Genomic DNA, 12,683 nt, shown 5'->3' with positions numbered 1-12,683 from the left:
GCTGACGAACCTGTCCCGCCCCGGCCAATGTTACACAAGCTCCAGCTCTGCTTCAAACAGCCCAATTGCCAGTACAGTGCCGATGACTTACTTTCCCTCGCCCGTGTTTCGCTGGCACTATACTCCCAGTTTGTTTACTGCCCTTCCCTTGGCTCCCGTAAGGTTTTACACGTTAATGTTTTGCTTTTGTATTATCCAGTAGCGGTGTTATTCGTACTTTCCCTCGCTATCTGCAGTTTGTGCAGTGTTCTTCCCTCGGCTCCCATAAAGTTTGTTGCACGCTTGTGTTGTATTTTGCTTTATTCAGTAATTTTTGTTTTGCGTGCTTAGCCTCACAAACATCGGGTTTGTGCAGTGCTTTTCCTTCGACTCCCGTAAAGTCAGTTACACGCTTTTGTTACTCAGGCCACTTAAGGCATGACTATCTAATTAAATATGCATATTTTGATAGAATGCTATTTAGAACGGTTTGCTAGTTCTATCAAGGATCCTGAAAACTGAACTACAAATGAAGCTTAATGGCCTTAGCAATATGAGTGCATTTTAGAAGCTTACATTTTCGTCATGTGACTGATAATTGAGAATTAACGGTCAAAATATTTACTCTAAAATGGGGAAAGGATAATGAAAGAGCAACAAGTTCTTTTAGGTACATTTCAGAGGCTATTGAAAAGGTTCTTATAAATTCGCCTTGTATGTGTGTTTACGTTATATAGGAATCGCTAAATAAAGGGAAAAGGGTCACGTGACTTATTAATTAGTTAAATAGCTAATAGGATAAATAACATTTTCAATCATACAAGGCGAATTTACGATTTACACTGTTTATGTAACATTTTGGTAGTGACAATTCCTAACATTAAGGTTTGCAACCCCTCCCCGTTTAGGAAAACGTGTTTTGTGACGTCCTTGACGATTTAACGTCACCTGTTATTTGAAATCACGTTCCACGTATTTTTTTCCTTGAGACACATTCGTAGTTCACTTTTCAGGAGCACTGATGGAAGCAAACCGTTCTAAATAGCATTTACTAAAATATGCATATTTAATTAGGTAGTCATGCCTTAAGGTGGCTCGACTGGATTTTTTGGGGTTGATACCTCCCAAGTTTGAGCATTAACTACGTCGGCATGACGTCGGCATAACGATATGGAAAAAAGGTTACCACAACCGTATTATACAACGATGAAAATTTCTTACGATCTGGGTTTTATCGCAATCGGAGTCGCCATGGCAACGTAATGACGCTATTACGTTTTTCATTTATCTTTGTGTTTCTCTGTACCAGGTTTTTTTTTTGAAGAAATCGCTTAAGGGACTATGTACCTGCCATAATTGCCCCCATTATGGCAAAGTTTGAACAAATTCTATGAGAGCGTTTTCGAAATATTTTGAAATGCAGTTTTAAGAATCATAAAAACAGTGAAATAGCATGCTAGCCACACAATTCGCTAATATTTTAAGAAAATGATAAGCTTTGGGAACGAGGCTTCATCTCATAGTGGTTTGTTTCCATTGAAAACTGCATACAAAAAAAAGAGGGGAATTGCTGTGCGCGATCGCGAGTAAGAAGAATTTTATTAACTTGCATTCAGCTGCTTTTGATACAGTTTTTGGCCGTAATTTGGTCCATGCCTAAAAGTTTCGCATTTTTCCAAAAACCGCTCGATAATTTTTTTTATAAATTCGACCATCCCGAGATGAATCGTCAAGAAATATTCCCTGCAAGTTTCAAGAACATTGAAAACAGGGAAGGCTTTTAAATAGGGCCTCAAATATAACCAATTTCCCCCCAGATTTTGTGTTTACAAGTGAGCGTCGATCCTCATTATTCACTGGCATTGTTTTCAAGTTTCATATGTACGTGCACAACTAGCAAAGATATAAATTTGCATCAAAAAGAACTCTTGATTACTTTCCGAAGAAATATCCGGAATATGCTAATAATTGGCTTGTCGTCACAGATAGCAGTGAGAGCCGAAACGGTGAACCTCACGGCTCATCGTGTAGGATGGAATACTTAATTATCTTACTCGGGTTATGACATCACAGAAACTCTCACAAAGAGTTGCTCTGATGTTATAATGTATCACTAATCTCTTTATCAGGTAATTAGCATATCCCGGAGATTTAAACGAGAGTCCTTTTTGATGCAAATTCTATCTTTTTGCTAAATCTGCACGTGTATATGAAACTTGAAAACAATGCCAGTGAATTGAAAATTGGCTATATTTGAGGCCCTATTTTAAAGCCTTCCTTGTTTTCAATGTTCTTAAAACCTGCAGGGAATATTTCTTGACGACTGATCTCGGGATTGTCGAATTTATAAAAAAATTTATCGAGCGGTTTTTGGAAAAATGCGAAATTTTTACGCTGACCAGTATCACTTGACCGTATCGCGGGCTCAGGTGTCGACCCGTCGAGGTCAAGTATTTTTTTGAAGTTATCCGCTGACAAGTTACTAGTTTTCAAGTGATCGCAGGCTCAAGTTCAAGTTTTTTCTAAACTCATAAATATGTTGTGTTAATGTTCCACACAATTAAAATTTTGATTGCAAACTGACCTCGGACGCGAAAATTCAGCCAGCTGTTACAGGCAGGGAAAACAGTTGCTTTTGACTTTTCTCACCATGGGCACGCGTTGGTCACGCTCTACGTCCAATTTTTATGCTCTGATTGGTCAAAATTTGACAGGTGAGTTCATGCGGAAAATTTATGCAGCATCTTGAATCTTGTTTACCTTGACAGCTGAAGCTGACAGAGTTTTGTGTCAACTTGTGATGTTTTTAACTGTCTTTTTCCACTGGATGTGCAAAATGAAATTCAGCTACCATCAGGAGTCCTCTGTTATTCATGGCTAGTTTGTTTATTGGGTTTTTGGTTGAGGAATACGTCGCTTGTCAAAGTCGGAAATCCGATTTCGGATGGCATCGTTTTCGTTTTCACCTTGCTTGATGCGTAAGAGGATTGCAAAGTCTGAAGCGATACTGGCTTTTCTTGGTACCTTTCAGGAACTGCATCTCGAATGGTAAGCCAGAGAAATTATTGTATTTGATGTTTGTTTTTTGGATCTAATTTAATGAAGTCGAGCGGAGTTTATGCGGTCATTTACTTTATGCACGTTTGTAAGATTTGAGACAATGATCTGACCGAGTATCAGGTTTGATATAAGCTTACAGAACTTTAAAAAGCCTTTAGACAGTTTCTCACCGCAAATAGAAAGAAAACGTTCCAAAGAATATTTAGTTATAATTCTGGCCGGAAAAGAAAGCTTTGAGCGATTTTCTTGCCTCGAGATCGTCTTTGAAAAAAGCAAACACCGGGAAGCCGGCTTAAAACATAAACTTAAGCTTGAAGCTTCAAGACTCAGGATTTTTAGGAATACTTTAATACTTGTCTTCCTGAATGAAAATTGTTGTTTCTGTATATGTTTCACCGAATTATATTTCTTTTATTGATTGTTAGTAGTCTCTCTTGTAATTTTAATCGCTGTGCCGATTGTTTTCAGTCGTTCAGTGAACATCGCTTGCAGGAGTACTCAAAATGCCGCGCGTTAATAAACCATTAAATAAAAAATAAACAGAATAAATTCTTTATAATGTTGGAGCGTAACTCTGTTAATGTTCATTCAAACACTCGCCACAGCTCGCACTACAAAAGTGAGAACCGGATGGCCGTATAGGTGATTTTGGAATTTTTTTTAACAGTTTATGAATATTGAATGAGTGCAATTAGTATTGTGAAATACTGCTTTCTGTCCGAGGTCTGCCGGTATGATAAAAACAGTGCCTCATACTACTGTTTCACCTCATATGTGATGTATAAATGGTATAAAAGGTTGGTTTACACGCACCCAGATTTGCTGACAAGATTTTGCAAAGTAAACTTGTCGAACGCAAAAAAGTTGGCCTGCTTTTTTCTCCCACTAATTAATCTACGGTGATCAAGAGCCATTATGGCTCTTAAATGTGATCGAGGATGATTACCAGTTTTTGGGTGTACATATGAGGCTATCAACTCGATGTAAGATTTGGTTCACTCTTGGGCTGTTTGCAAATTATTTTTCTCTAAAATCAGGTAGCCTTTCCCTCAAAAGTCACATAAATGTGCTCTAAAGTTAACTGAATTGTGGAATTCGAATACAAGTTTATTGTTTAATTTAAATTATAAATTTATTAATGGGAGCCTCGCTTTTAGCCCTGGCTAAATCTATATATTATTATTCTTAACACTACATTTCGAAATATTTCGAAAACGCTCTCATAGAATTTGTTCAAACTTTGCCATAATGGAGGCAATTATAGCAGGTACATACTCCCTTACGCGATTTTTTCAAAAAACTCCTGGTACAGAGAAACGCAAAGATAAATGAAAAACGTAATGGCGTCATTACGTTGCCATGGCGACTCCGATTGCGATAAAATCCAGATCATAAGAAATTTTCATCGTTGTATAATACAGTTGTGGTAACCTTTTTCCAATATCTTTACTCATGCCGACGTAGTTAATGCTCAAACTTGGGAGGTATCAACCCCAAAAAATCTAGTCGAGCCACCTTAAGTGGCCTGAGTACGCTTTAGTCAGAAATTTATTTGCGTGTTTTGCCTCGCAAACATCGGGTTTGTTCAATGCTACTCCCTCGGCTCCCGTCAAGTTTGTTGCATGCTTGTGTTTATTTTGCTTTATTCAGTAATTTTTTGCTTTGCGTGTTTTGCCTCATCAACATCGGGCTTGTGCAGTGCTTTTCTCTTCGGCTCCCCTCAAGTTTACACCCCTTTGGTTTTCTTTGTTTTATTCAGTTTGCTTTTTGTTATGCCTACTTTGCCCAACAAGCTCCGGTTTGTGCAGTGATTTTTTCCCGGCTCACTTCGAAATTGCACGCTTTATTTTTTGCTTTGTATTATTCAGTTTTAAGTTTGTGCTCTGCGTTCTTTCCCTCACTAATTTAATTAATCTTCCTTCGATTCCCGTAAAATTGGTTCACCACTTTTGTTGCATTTGTGCCTTATTTGGTCAATCTGTTTGGCGTGTTTTATTTTACACTGTTTACAGTGGTGCTATTTCCTCGGCCCCTGTAGATTTTGAATAATAATGTTTTCCTTTGCATTGTTCTGTAATTTGGTACGCGTGTTTCGCCACGCGGGCTCCAGTTCTGCGGGTTTACTCCCTTGTCCCACTGTATTTGCTCCCTTGTGTTCCTAGTTTTTTCTTCTATTCTTTTAGTTTATGTCTGCTATTCGTTCCTCGCCATTTCCGCCGTCATTTCATATGTTTTTTTTCCTGCACTTCCATGGTAGCCTGAAAGGGTGTCTAATACCCTAGTCGGATTACTGACGCTCATGCTGCCATCCCTTGGATGGGTTTTTCTCCCGTCTTCTCTGCGCCTTAGGTTTCCTTTTTACCTTGGACCTTATCTCCAGTTTATTTGCTTGTTGCCACTCAAGGATTGGCAGCCTATTCGTGTTTTATCACGCAGTCCTTTTGGTATTTCCTGAAAGACCTCCTTGCCCAGCTCTCAGCAAGTATCAGCAGTCTATTTGTTTCACTATACGCTGAGTTTAAGCACAAATCTTATGAAAATGATGTGTTTATTGCTTCAGCTATTTCTAACATCTTTCAAAAGTATAATTATTGCAGTTTAGAAATGGAACAGCTCTCTTTAGACATAAGTATTGCTAAAATTTGCCTCTTAAATTACTTTATTTACTGCTGATGGTTATCATACCGTCAAAACATGCACCTACGAAAAAAAAAGGAAAACAGATTTAAAATTATCGAAGATTGTGTATAACGTGTACCTTGAAGGTCATTTTCACCTCTGAATTAAAATCCTTTCGATAATAAATCAGGAGAGGGCTTAATACTATAACCGCAAAGAAGAGTACAAAACTCTATCATCGCAAGGAAGGACTTTGACTAAGATACCCAACCGACCACAAGGGCTAGTGACAGAGCCCCTTCCCCCGAAATCAGGGATAACAGAGTGGAGAGTTTTAGATTTCGCGCGGTTTTGCGCGGTTTAAGCTCTTATTTCTCTTTCTTTTTTCCCATGTCTAAGACTGACGTCACAGCGGCCATATTCGTGTTCCAAAACAATAAAAACGGCGGCCATTTTGATTTACCAATGCATCTTTTGATTATTTTTTACCACCAAGCTGTTTTCCAAGAGAGTGATAAAATCTCTGTAGCTTCGTAGAAGCCTTTGAGGAAACAATCCTTGAAGAAATTAAAAGCTATGGTGACTAAACGGATTATGTTTTGTTAAAGTGTTTAAGGAATTGATTTCCTTTGTTCTCTATGAATTAGTTGCTCTTCATCAAGGAGAAAACCCAGCACAGAAAAAGAACCAGCACAGAAAAAGAACTAGAATTGCTAAATCACAGTGTATCCATCATTTCTTACCTTAGTTATGATTATGGAGTAGCTTAAAACAGTTCCTTACGGAAAGCCAAATCGGCTGTAAACGCACTTGAACGGAAACACGGACAATGACCTCTTTTGACTATATCCAGAGGGTACCACCACCTTGTTATGGAAGAACATTTTGTACCCAATGTTCCTGGTCAAACATGGAAGAAAAAAAGTCAGAGCTCCATCGTTACCAACAGGAATCCGAGTTGTAAAGAAATAAAAAACAACAACAATTGTATTCCTCTCTCAACTGGACTTATTTTTACTAGAGAAAAACCGCCATTTTGTTACCTGCACATAGTATCAATGAAAGCAACTAAACGTTTAGAAAAATATAAACTTGGATTTCTGAAAGGCGAAAACCTCAGTGTTCTTTTGTACTTGTTTTCAAGGTTTTTGAACTATCATGTCCATCTATCGTATCATGAGTCCGTTCCCTCCTACTTAAAAATACGTCGTTCACGGTATTTAGCAAAACTAACCAGGCTTACAAAGCTTTTTCAGATGATACTTTGAACTAAGAGTCATTTCGACAAAATTTTAACTGTAATTTTCAAGTGTGGCTACTGTATTTAGATTCTAAAATAATAATTTCACGTATAATTACCCATCTAAAATTAAGCTGTAATAAATAGACCCCAGGCTCACCAACAGCTCCGTGGAAACCGAGCTTTTATATACGCATCAGGCCTTGAGCCTACCAGAGAAGCATGGAAAGACCAGGCTAACAAGGCATTACTCGTTAAGATTTTACAGTCAAGGTTAAGGCTCGCCCATCCGTACCACAAAAGACTGGTAAAAACAGACTAGGCATAAAAGGGTTAACCTGGCCGAGCAGGCTCCTGACAGGACTTTTGAAGCATTTAAGAGGTCCAAAATATATCTAACAATATAATATTGATTTTGATACCTAATACATTTAACAGCGCTGAATTATGACGCGAGGACTTACTGCTCACTAATTACCAGATCATTTTAATGATACGTATTTCAGAGTTCACTTTTACCTCCGAACTGTTCCGCAGCCTTTCAGTGGAGCCTTTATAATAACACTCTTTTTGGTCACATAACTCACACCACAGCTGGGATCGTTAAGATGAAGAAGACTAACATCAGCTCCCGAGGGCAAACTGTCACGTGCTATGTGAGCCACCATGTAAGAGGGGAAGCATGAAATAGTAAAGGCAAACCTGGGTCCTATGAGTCAGAGTAATAAAAAGGAAAAAGTCACCAATCGGAGACTACAGGCACTATTTATATCTAAAAATATTCTGGAAGAGTAAACTGTTATATTTTTGCTGAAACTGGGTATCTGTGGGATCAAAATTCAAAATGGCAGATCTATGACGTCATGTGACATCAGAACCCTCGGAGTAAGGTAAGGCTGACTTTATTTATACATATACATTTATATAGAAACTAACTGCCAAACTAAACTAGAACCTAAGATAAAAACTAGGAGTAATCGGAGCTTAGGGGAGTGCGTTCGATATGTTTGTAAGGCATACAGGTAGCACTTGAGGCGGAAGGGTAGTTGCGATATAGATAAATGCGATTATGACATATTTTGAACGTAAGGGTTGCGTACAGCGAAACCTCTATTTAACCTGTGTATCATTATAAGAACGTTTTCAAAAGATATCGTATGGTTCGGTGTCAAGTGCTTGTAATCGGAGGAGACATTGGCCAGAGTGCGTCGGGCGTGTAAATGGAGCGAGTTACAGGGCGCAGTTGATCAAAGGCCGTTTAGTGCTTAACGCGGGATTCTTTTTCTTTTTTCAAAAACATTTCCTCGGATAATTTTCTCTGTTATTTTTAAGAGCATCCAATCATCAACTTGTTGACTAAATGAATTACATTGAATTTACTGTTTTAAAAGCTTTCACATCTGAATTCACACTTCGCACTCACCCTGTCCATGCGTTCAATGGAACGTGTGTGCGGCTCACGTCAATAACTTTTCCAGTAATTTGTTCGAGCGTGTTGATTTCAGTGACTCGAGAGTGGCGCTACTGTGGGCTGGTTTATAAGTTTTTCCTAATAAATAACATAGAGTTAAAGTGTTCGTTTGTCCGGTGCCGAAAATACGACAAGTCATGATCAAATGGCGCCGCCGAGCTTCACATCTCGGTAGATTTACTTTCTGGCACAACGGCCGCCGGGCTACACAACTCGGTAGATTTACTTTGGGACACAACGGCCGGCGAGCAACACAACTCGGTAAATTTACTTTGTGGCACAACGGCCACCGAACTAAACCCGGTTTGATGCATGCACCAGGAGTCGCAGACATTTTCCAAAGACAGTGACGAACCATGCTGAAAAATATGAAGGGTTAATCCAAAGTAAAATTTAACAGCAAACTTCTGAAAGATGAACGCTTTGGACGATTCAGCAAACACAGATCGATGTACGCTTTACGAAGATTCAGCAAACTTTTTAAAAGATGAACGCTTTACGAAGACAGAATATCTGACCTCAGCAAACCTTTGAAAGATGAACGCCGAAGAAACAAGAATCACCACATGAGTTAGCGCTTCAAAGTGAGGCAAAACTTAAGCAAGCGCCTCAAAGCGAGGCAAATGTGTGTGGACGACGACGACGAAAAGGCAATGTCAAAAAACCTTCCTTGTTAATTGCACAGGACACCCAATTATGCACAAAACACCCAACACAAATTAGGGGTTGCGTTCTCGTACCTCGAACGCAATTATTAAACAAGAAAGATGATAAGAAAAAACCTGCTATACAAGGAAGACGTGTGTAAAAATTGCATATCGCTAATTTAAGTAATTTCGCAATCGAAATGAAGGTTTTTTAGTGTTGGTTTAAAAACATTAAGGGATGTTAATTGCCGAACCTCCAGAGGCAAGCTGTTCCGCAACACACTTCCGCTATATATTACAAAGGCTCTTTTATAAAACTCAGTGCAGGTTTGTGGAATGGCGAGCATGCATTCATTCTCTCTTAGGTTATAAGTAGTTAAATCGCAGTGACGAATATTAACGTATTACATTCGGTTGACGTAACAGTTGATCGTTAACGTAACATTGTTAGCCTAAGCAACAGATGGTCCTTTACATCGGCGACATTTTTTGCTGCCTTCGCCCCCACTTTTGCTAAAAGTGCCTAAGGGAGATAATATGCCCGGGGAGGGGGGGGGAGGTTAATTTTTGCTGGGTATGTGCCGCTGTCCTCTCAGAGCCCCTACCCCGTTATAGTCTATTCTGTGGCCAATTATAGACCCCATCTTAGAATATGTAATTTTCGCGATCCCAACTTAGTCACTTTCTAATTTTACGAACTTACCCATTTTTTAGATTGAATGAAGAACACTTTACTTTTCATCTACAGTACAAACATTCTGGTATGTCTGCTAACCGTAAATATGAAGAACTTTCTTACCCCCAAAAATCCGAAAATGTGCGACCTCATACTAGTAACTGCATTGAAAATGCGACACCATTATAGTCAGTCCAGTCGTGAAATAGACTACGAGCAGTCTCTCTTTTTTTTCTTGGTTTGTCGAGCAAAACGCCCTCGTTTCTCGCGCGTGGACTCCCCTTGCTAAATCTGAAGAAAAAGAGAGACTGCTCGCAGTCTAGTCGTGAAAATGCGGCCCCATCCAACGGCACATCCCCATTAGCCTCTTATAAGGAAGTACCCGGCGCCCCCCGGGATAATATGACATCAGTGCTCTAAAACACTGGGTATTGTTGTCCTTTTCGCTTGATTGATAATTTGTTTAAATTACTTACTCGTTGTTGAAGGCGGAGGAGGATGCATTGCTGAAAAAATACGAGAAAGTAAAACTGAATTGAAAGTTGGTTTCAAAACAATAAACCTATAGTAATAAACACAAACGTCAGTGTTATCAGCACAGGGTTTTATTCGCAGGGCTTTCGGGCGTGACTACCGCTAAAGCTCCTTAACGCCAGCCCCAACCCTTAAATGACCTTAAGTCTACTGTAAGCTTCAGCATTGTTTACCTGTTCGCTTGATTGATAATTTGTGTAAGCTTACTTACTCGTTGTTGAAAGCAGAGGAGGATGCATTGCTGAAAAAATAAGAGAAAGTAAAACTGAATTAAAATTTGGTTTCAAAACAATAAACCTATTGTAATAAACACAAACGTCAGTCTTGTTAGCACAGGATTTTATTTGCAGGGCTTTCGTGCGTGACTACCGCTAAGCATGTGTAATCAAATGGTGACGAGTGAAATTAGGGAATAATTTCCTTAATTTCACGAGTATTCAATTTGATTACCTATTAATATCATGGGTGACGAACTACGTTAGCAATCGTGAATTTTTGACATGTTTAGCCTGGATCGTATCGATCGAGAACTCCATTCTCTCAAATGTTTAGACCTTAAATTTGGCTTAAGTTCAGAATTTTCAAAATTTTCTAACAAAATACCTGTTAGAATCCTTCTTAATGCTCTCTTTCGTATGTTCAGGTTTTCTAAGGCGTCTTTTTGTGCCCTAACATCTTCATTCACGACATTTTAAAACTCCGTCGCCATCTTGACACTGAGACGTACGGAAGGATTAACGCTGAAATTTCGCGCCAAAATTAAGGAGAAATTCGTCACCTATGATATTGAGGTCCTTAACGCGTGCCCAAACCCTTTTAAATCTACCGTAAACTGCAGCATTGTTGTCCTTTTCGCCTGATTGTTAATTTGTGTAAATTACTTACTCGTTGTCGAAGGCGGAGGAGGATGCATTGCTGAAAAAAATACGAGAAAGTAAAACTGAATTAAAATTTGGTTTCAATACAATAAACCTGTTGTAATAAACACAAACGTCAGTGTTATCAGCACAGGATTTTATTTGCAGGGCTTTCGGGCGTGACTACCACTATAAAGGTCCTTAACTCGAGCCCCAACCCTTAAATCCACCGTAAACTTCCGATTTTTAAGCCCCTACCTATAAGCTCCCCCATTTATAAGGCCCAGCTGCTAGCTCTAAGCAAAAAAATACATCCTGTTTTTAGCCCTGTTATAAATTGGCAAATTGGTGTTAAATTTACTCTCTTTGGATAAATAAATTGGCGTTTGTGATAAAAGATAAACATACTTATTTGCTTACAAATAGTTATTTAAGCTTAGATTTTGGCATTTAAAATGATGTTTCCTCTCATAAATTTTTATTTAAGTGCGATGGACAGTCATTCCAGACGTGAAGTGTTAAATATTTCATATGAAATTGCATGATTTCTTTTCTTAAACCCGTCACCAATTTGTCAATTATTTAAGATTTTAAGAAAAATGTTCTCTCGATGATCGAGTTTTATATTTTTGAGGCAAACTTAACAAGTTAAAACAAATGATTATCCTTGCCGTTGGCAGGTGTGGCCGGTTTTTTCTTCTACCAATATAACACTTCAATCTTCGAAAAGAAGGATCATGGAAAGTAGAAACAAACGCAGTCAGTATTGCGCGAAATTGACGGTTTTTACACCCGGCTGGTAGCAACTTCTCTGACAGTGAAAGAACCTGAGCAGATAAACTGTAAGAAATGCAGATAAGGAATGAAATCAAGATGATGTAACGTTGAAATTGCCATTATTTTCTGGTGACTGCGGTGAGAATTTTCATTGGGGTTGCTGTCTTGGTTGTCGTCAAGCTCAGTCTCTGAGTTAACTTGCCATGGGGAGGGAAGGAGCCTCCATGTCAATCCCTAGAAGGGGAGGGTGTTGGAAAAGCGTGGTATAATCCGTTAGTCTCTCTGGAGACTCAGTTCATTGATCATCTGTCAGCCGTCAGTTTGTCATCCCAAATTCTTGAAATGTTTCAGGCCGATTCGCCAGTGAAAGGTTTCCCCTCACCCACGTGCTCGGCTGCGAGGCCGTGTCAGGTCTGAGGGGTGACGTGGCCTTGAATGCTCTGCTTAGGGCTAGCTTAAGTCTTAAGCTGCCTCTGTCGAGTAGAGCCGGCTTAAAGCAGCTAGAGATGGCCGGGTTGAGAATATCTTTTTGATGGAGATGAATTCAATCTTTCTTTACTAGCCAGGAACCAAGAGTAGAGTCACCTTAAAAGGCTAATGGGTAAGAGCTGAGTTTCTTTACAATATTTACTTTATGTAAATCAAGTTAAGCTGTGTGGCCTAGAGTTTCCAGCTGGTGCGGCCGGAAGATGTCATTGAATGGTGACAGGAGAGAAGAAATGAGGCGAAACTGGGTCCGGAGGTGGCCTCCTTCTTCGAAAACACAGGATTTCTGGCCAACGTTGTTTGCAAAGAATTCTAGTAATCTTTCAAAATGTGCTAT

The 12,683-nt window shown here is 39.2% G+C and overlaps 1 protein-coding gene across 1 annotated transcript in view; it reads right to left on the bottom strand.

The window, feature by feature from the left end:
- Positions 1–5,568: 5,568 nt before the first annotated feature.
- Positions 5,569–12,683, bottom strand: part of LOC140949909 (uncharacterized) — a 192,482-nt gene continuing 185,367 nt past the window's right edge. The window contains exons 11-13 of the mRNA XM_073399058.1: positions 7,418–7,607; positions 6,402–6,558; positions 5,569–5,739 (exon numbers count right to left, since the gene is read on the bottom strand). Of these exons, the coding sequence (XP_073255159.1) occupies positions 6,438–6,558; positions 7,418–7,607 (311 nt within the window). The 3' untranslated portion in view covers positions 5,569–5,739; positions 6,402–6,437. The remainder of the gene's footprint in view (positions 5,740–6,401; positions 6,559–7,417; positions 7,608–12,683) is intronic.

The sequence above is a fragment of the Porites lutea genome, chromosome 10, assembly GCF_958299795.1.
Source record: "Porites lutea chromosome 10, jaPorLute2.1, whole genome shotgun sequence".
Taxonomy (NCBI): domain Eukaryota; kingdom Metazoa; phylum Cnidaria; class Anthozoa; order Scleractinia; family Poritidae; genus Porites; species Porites lutea.
This window is presented reverse-complemented; position numbering and strand designations above follow the sequence as displayed.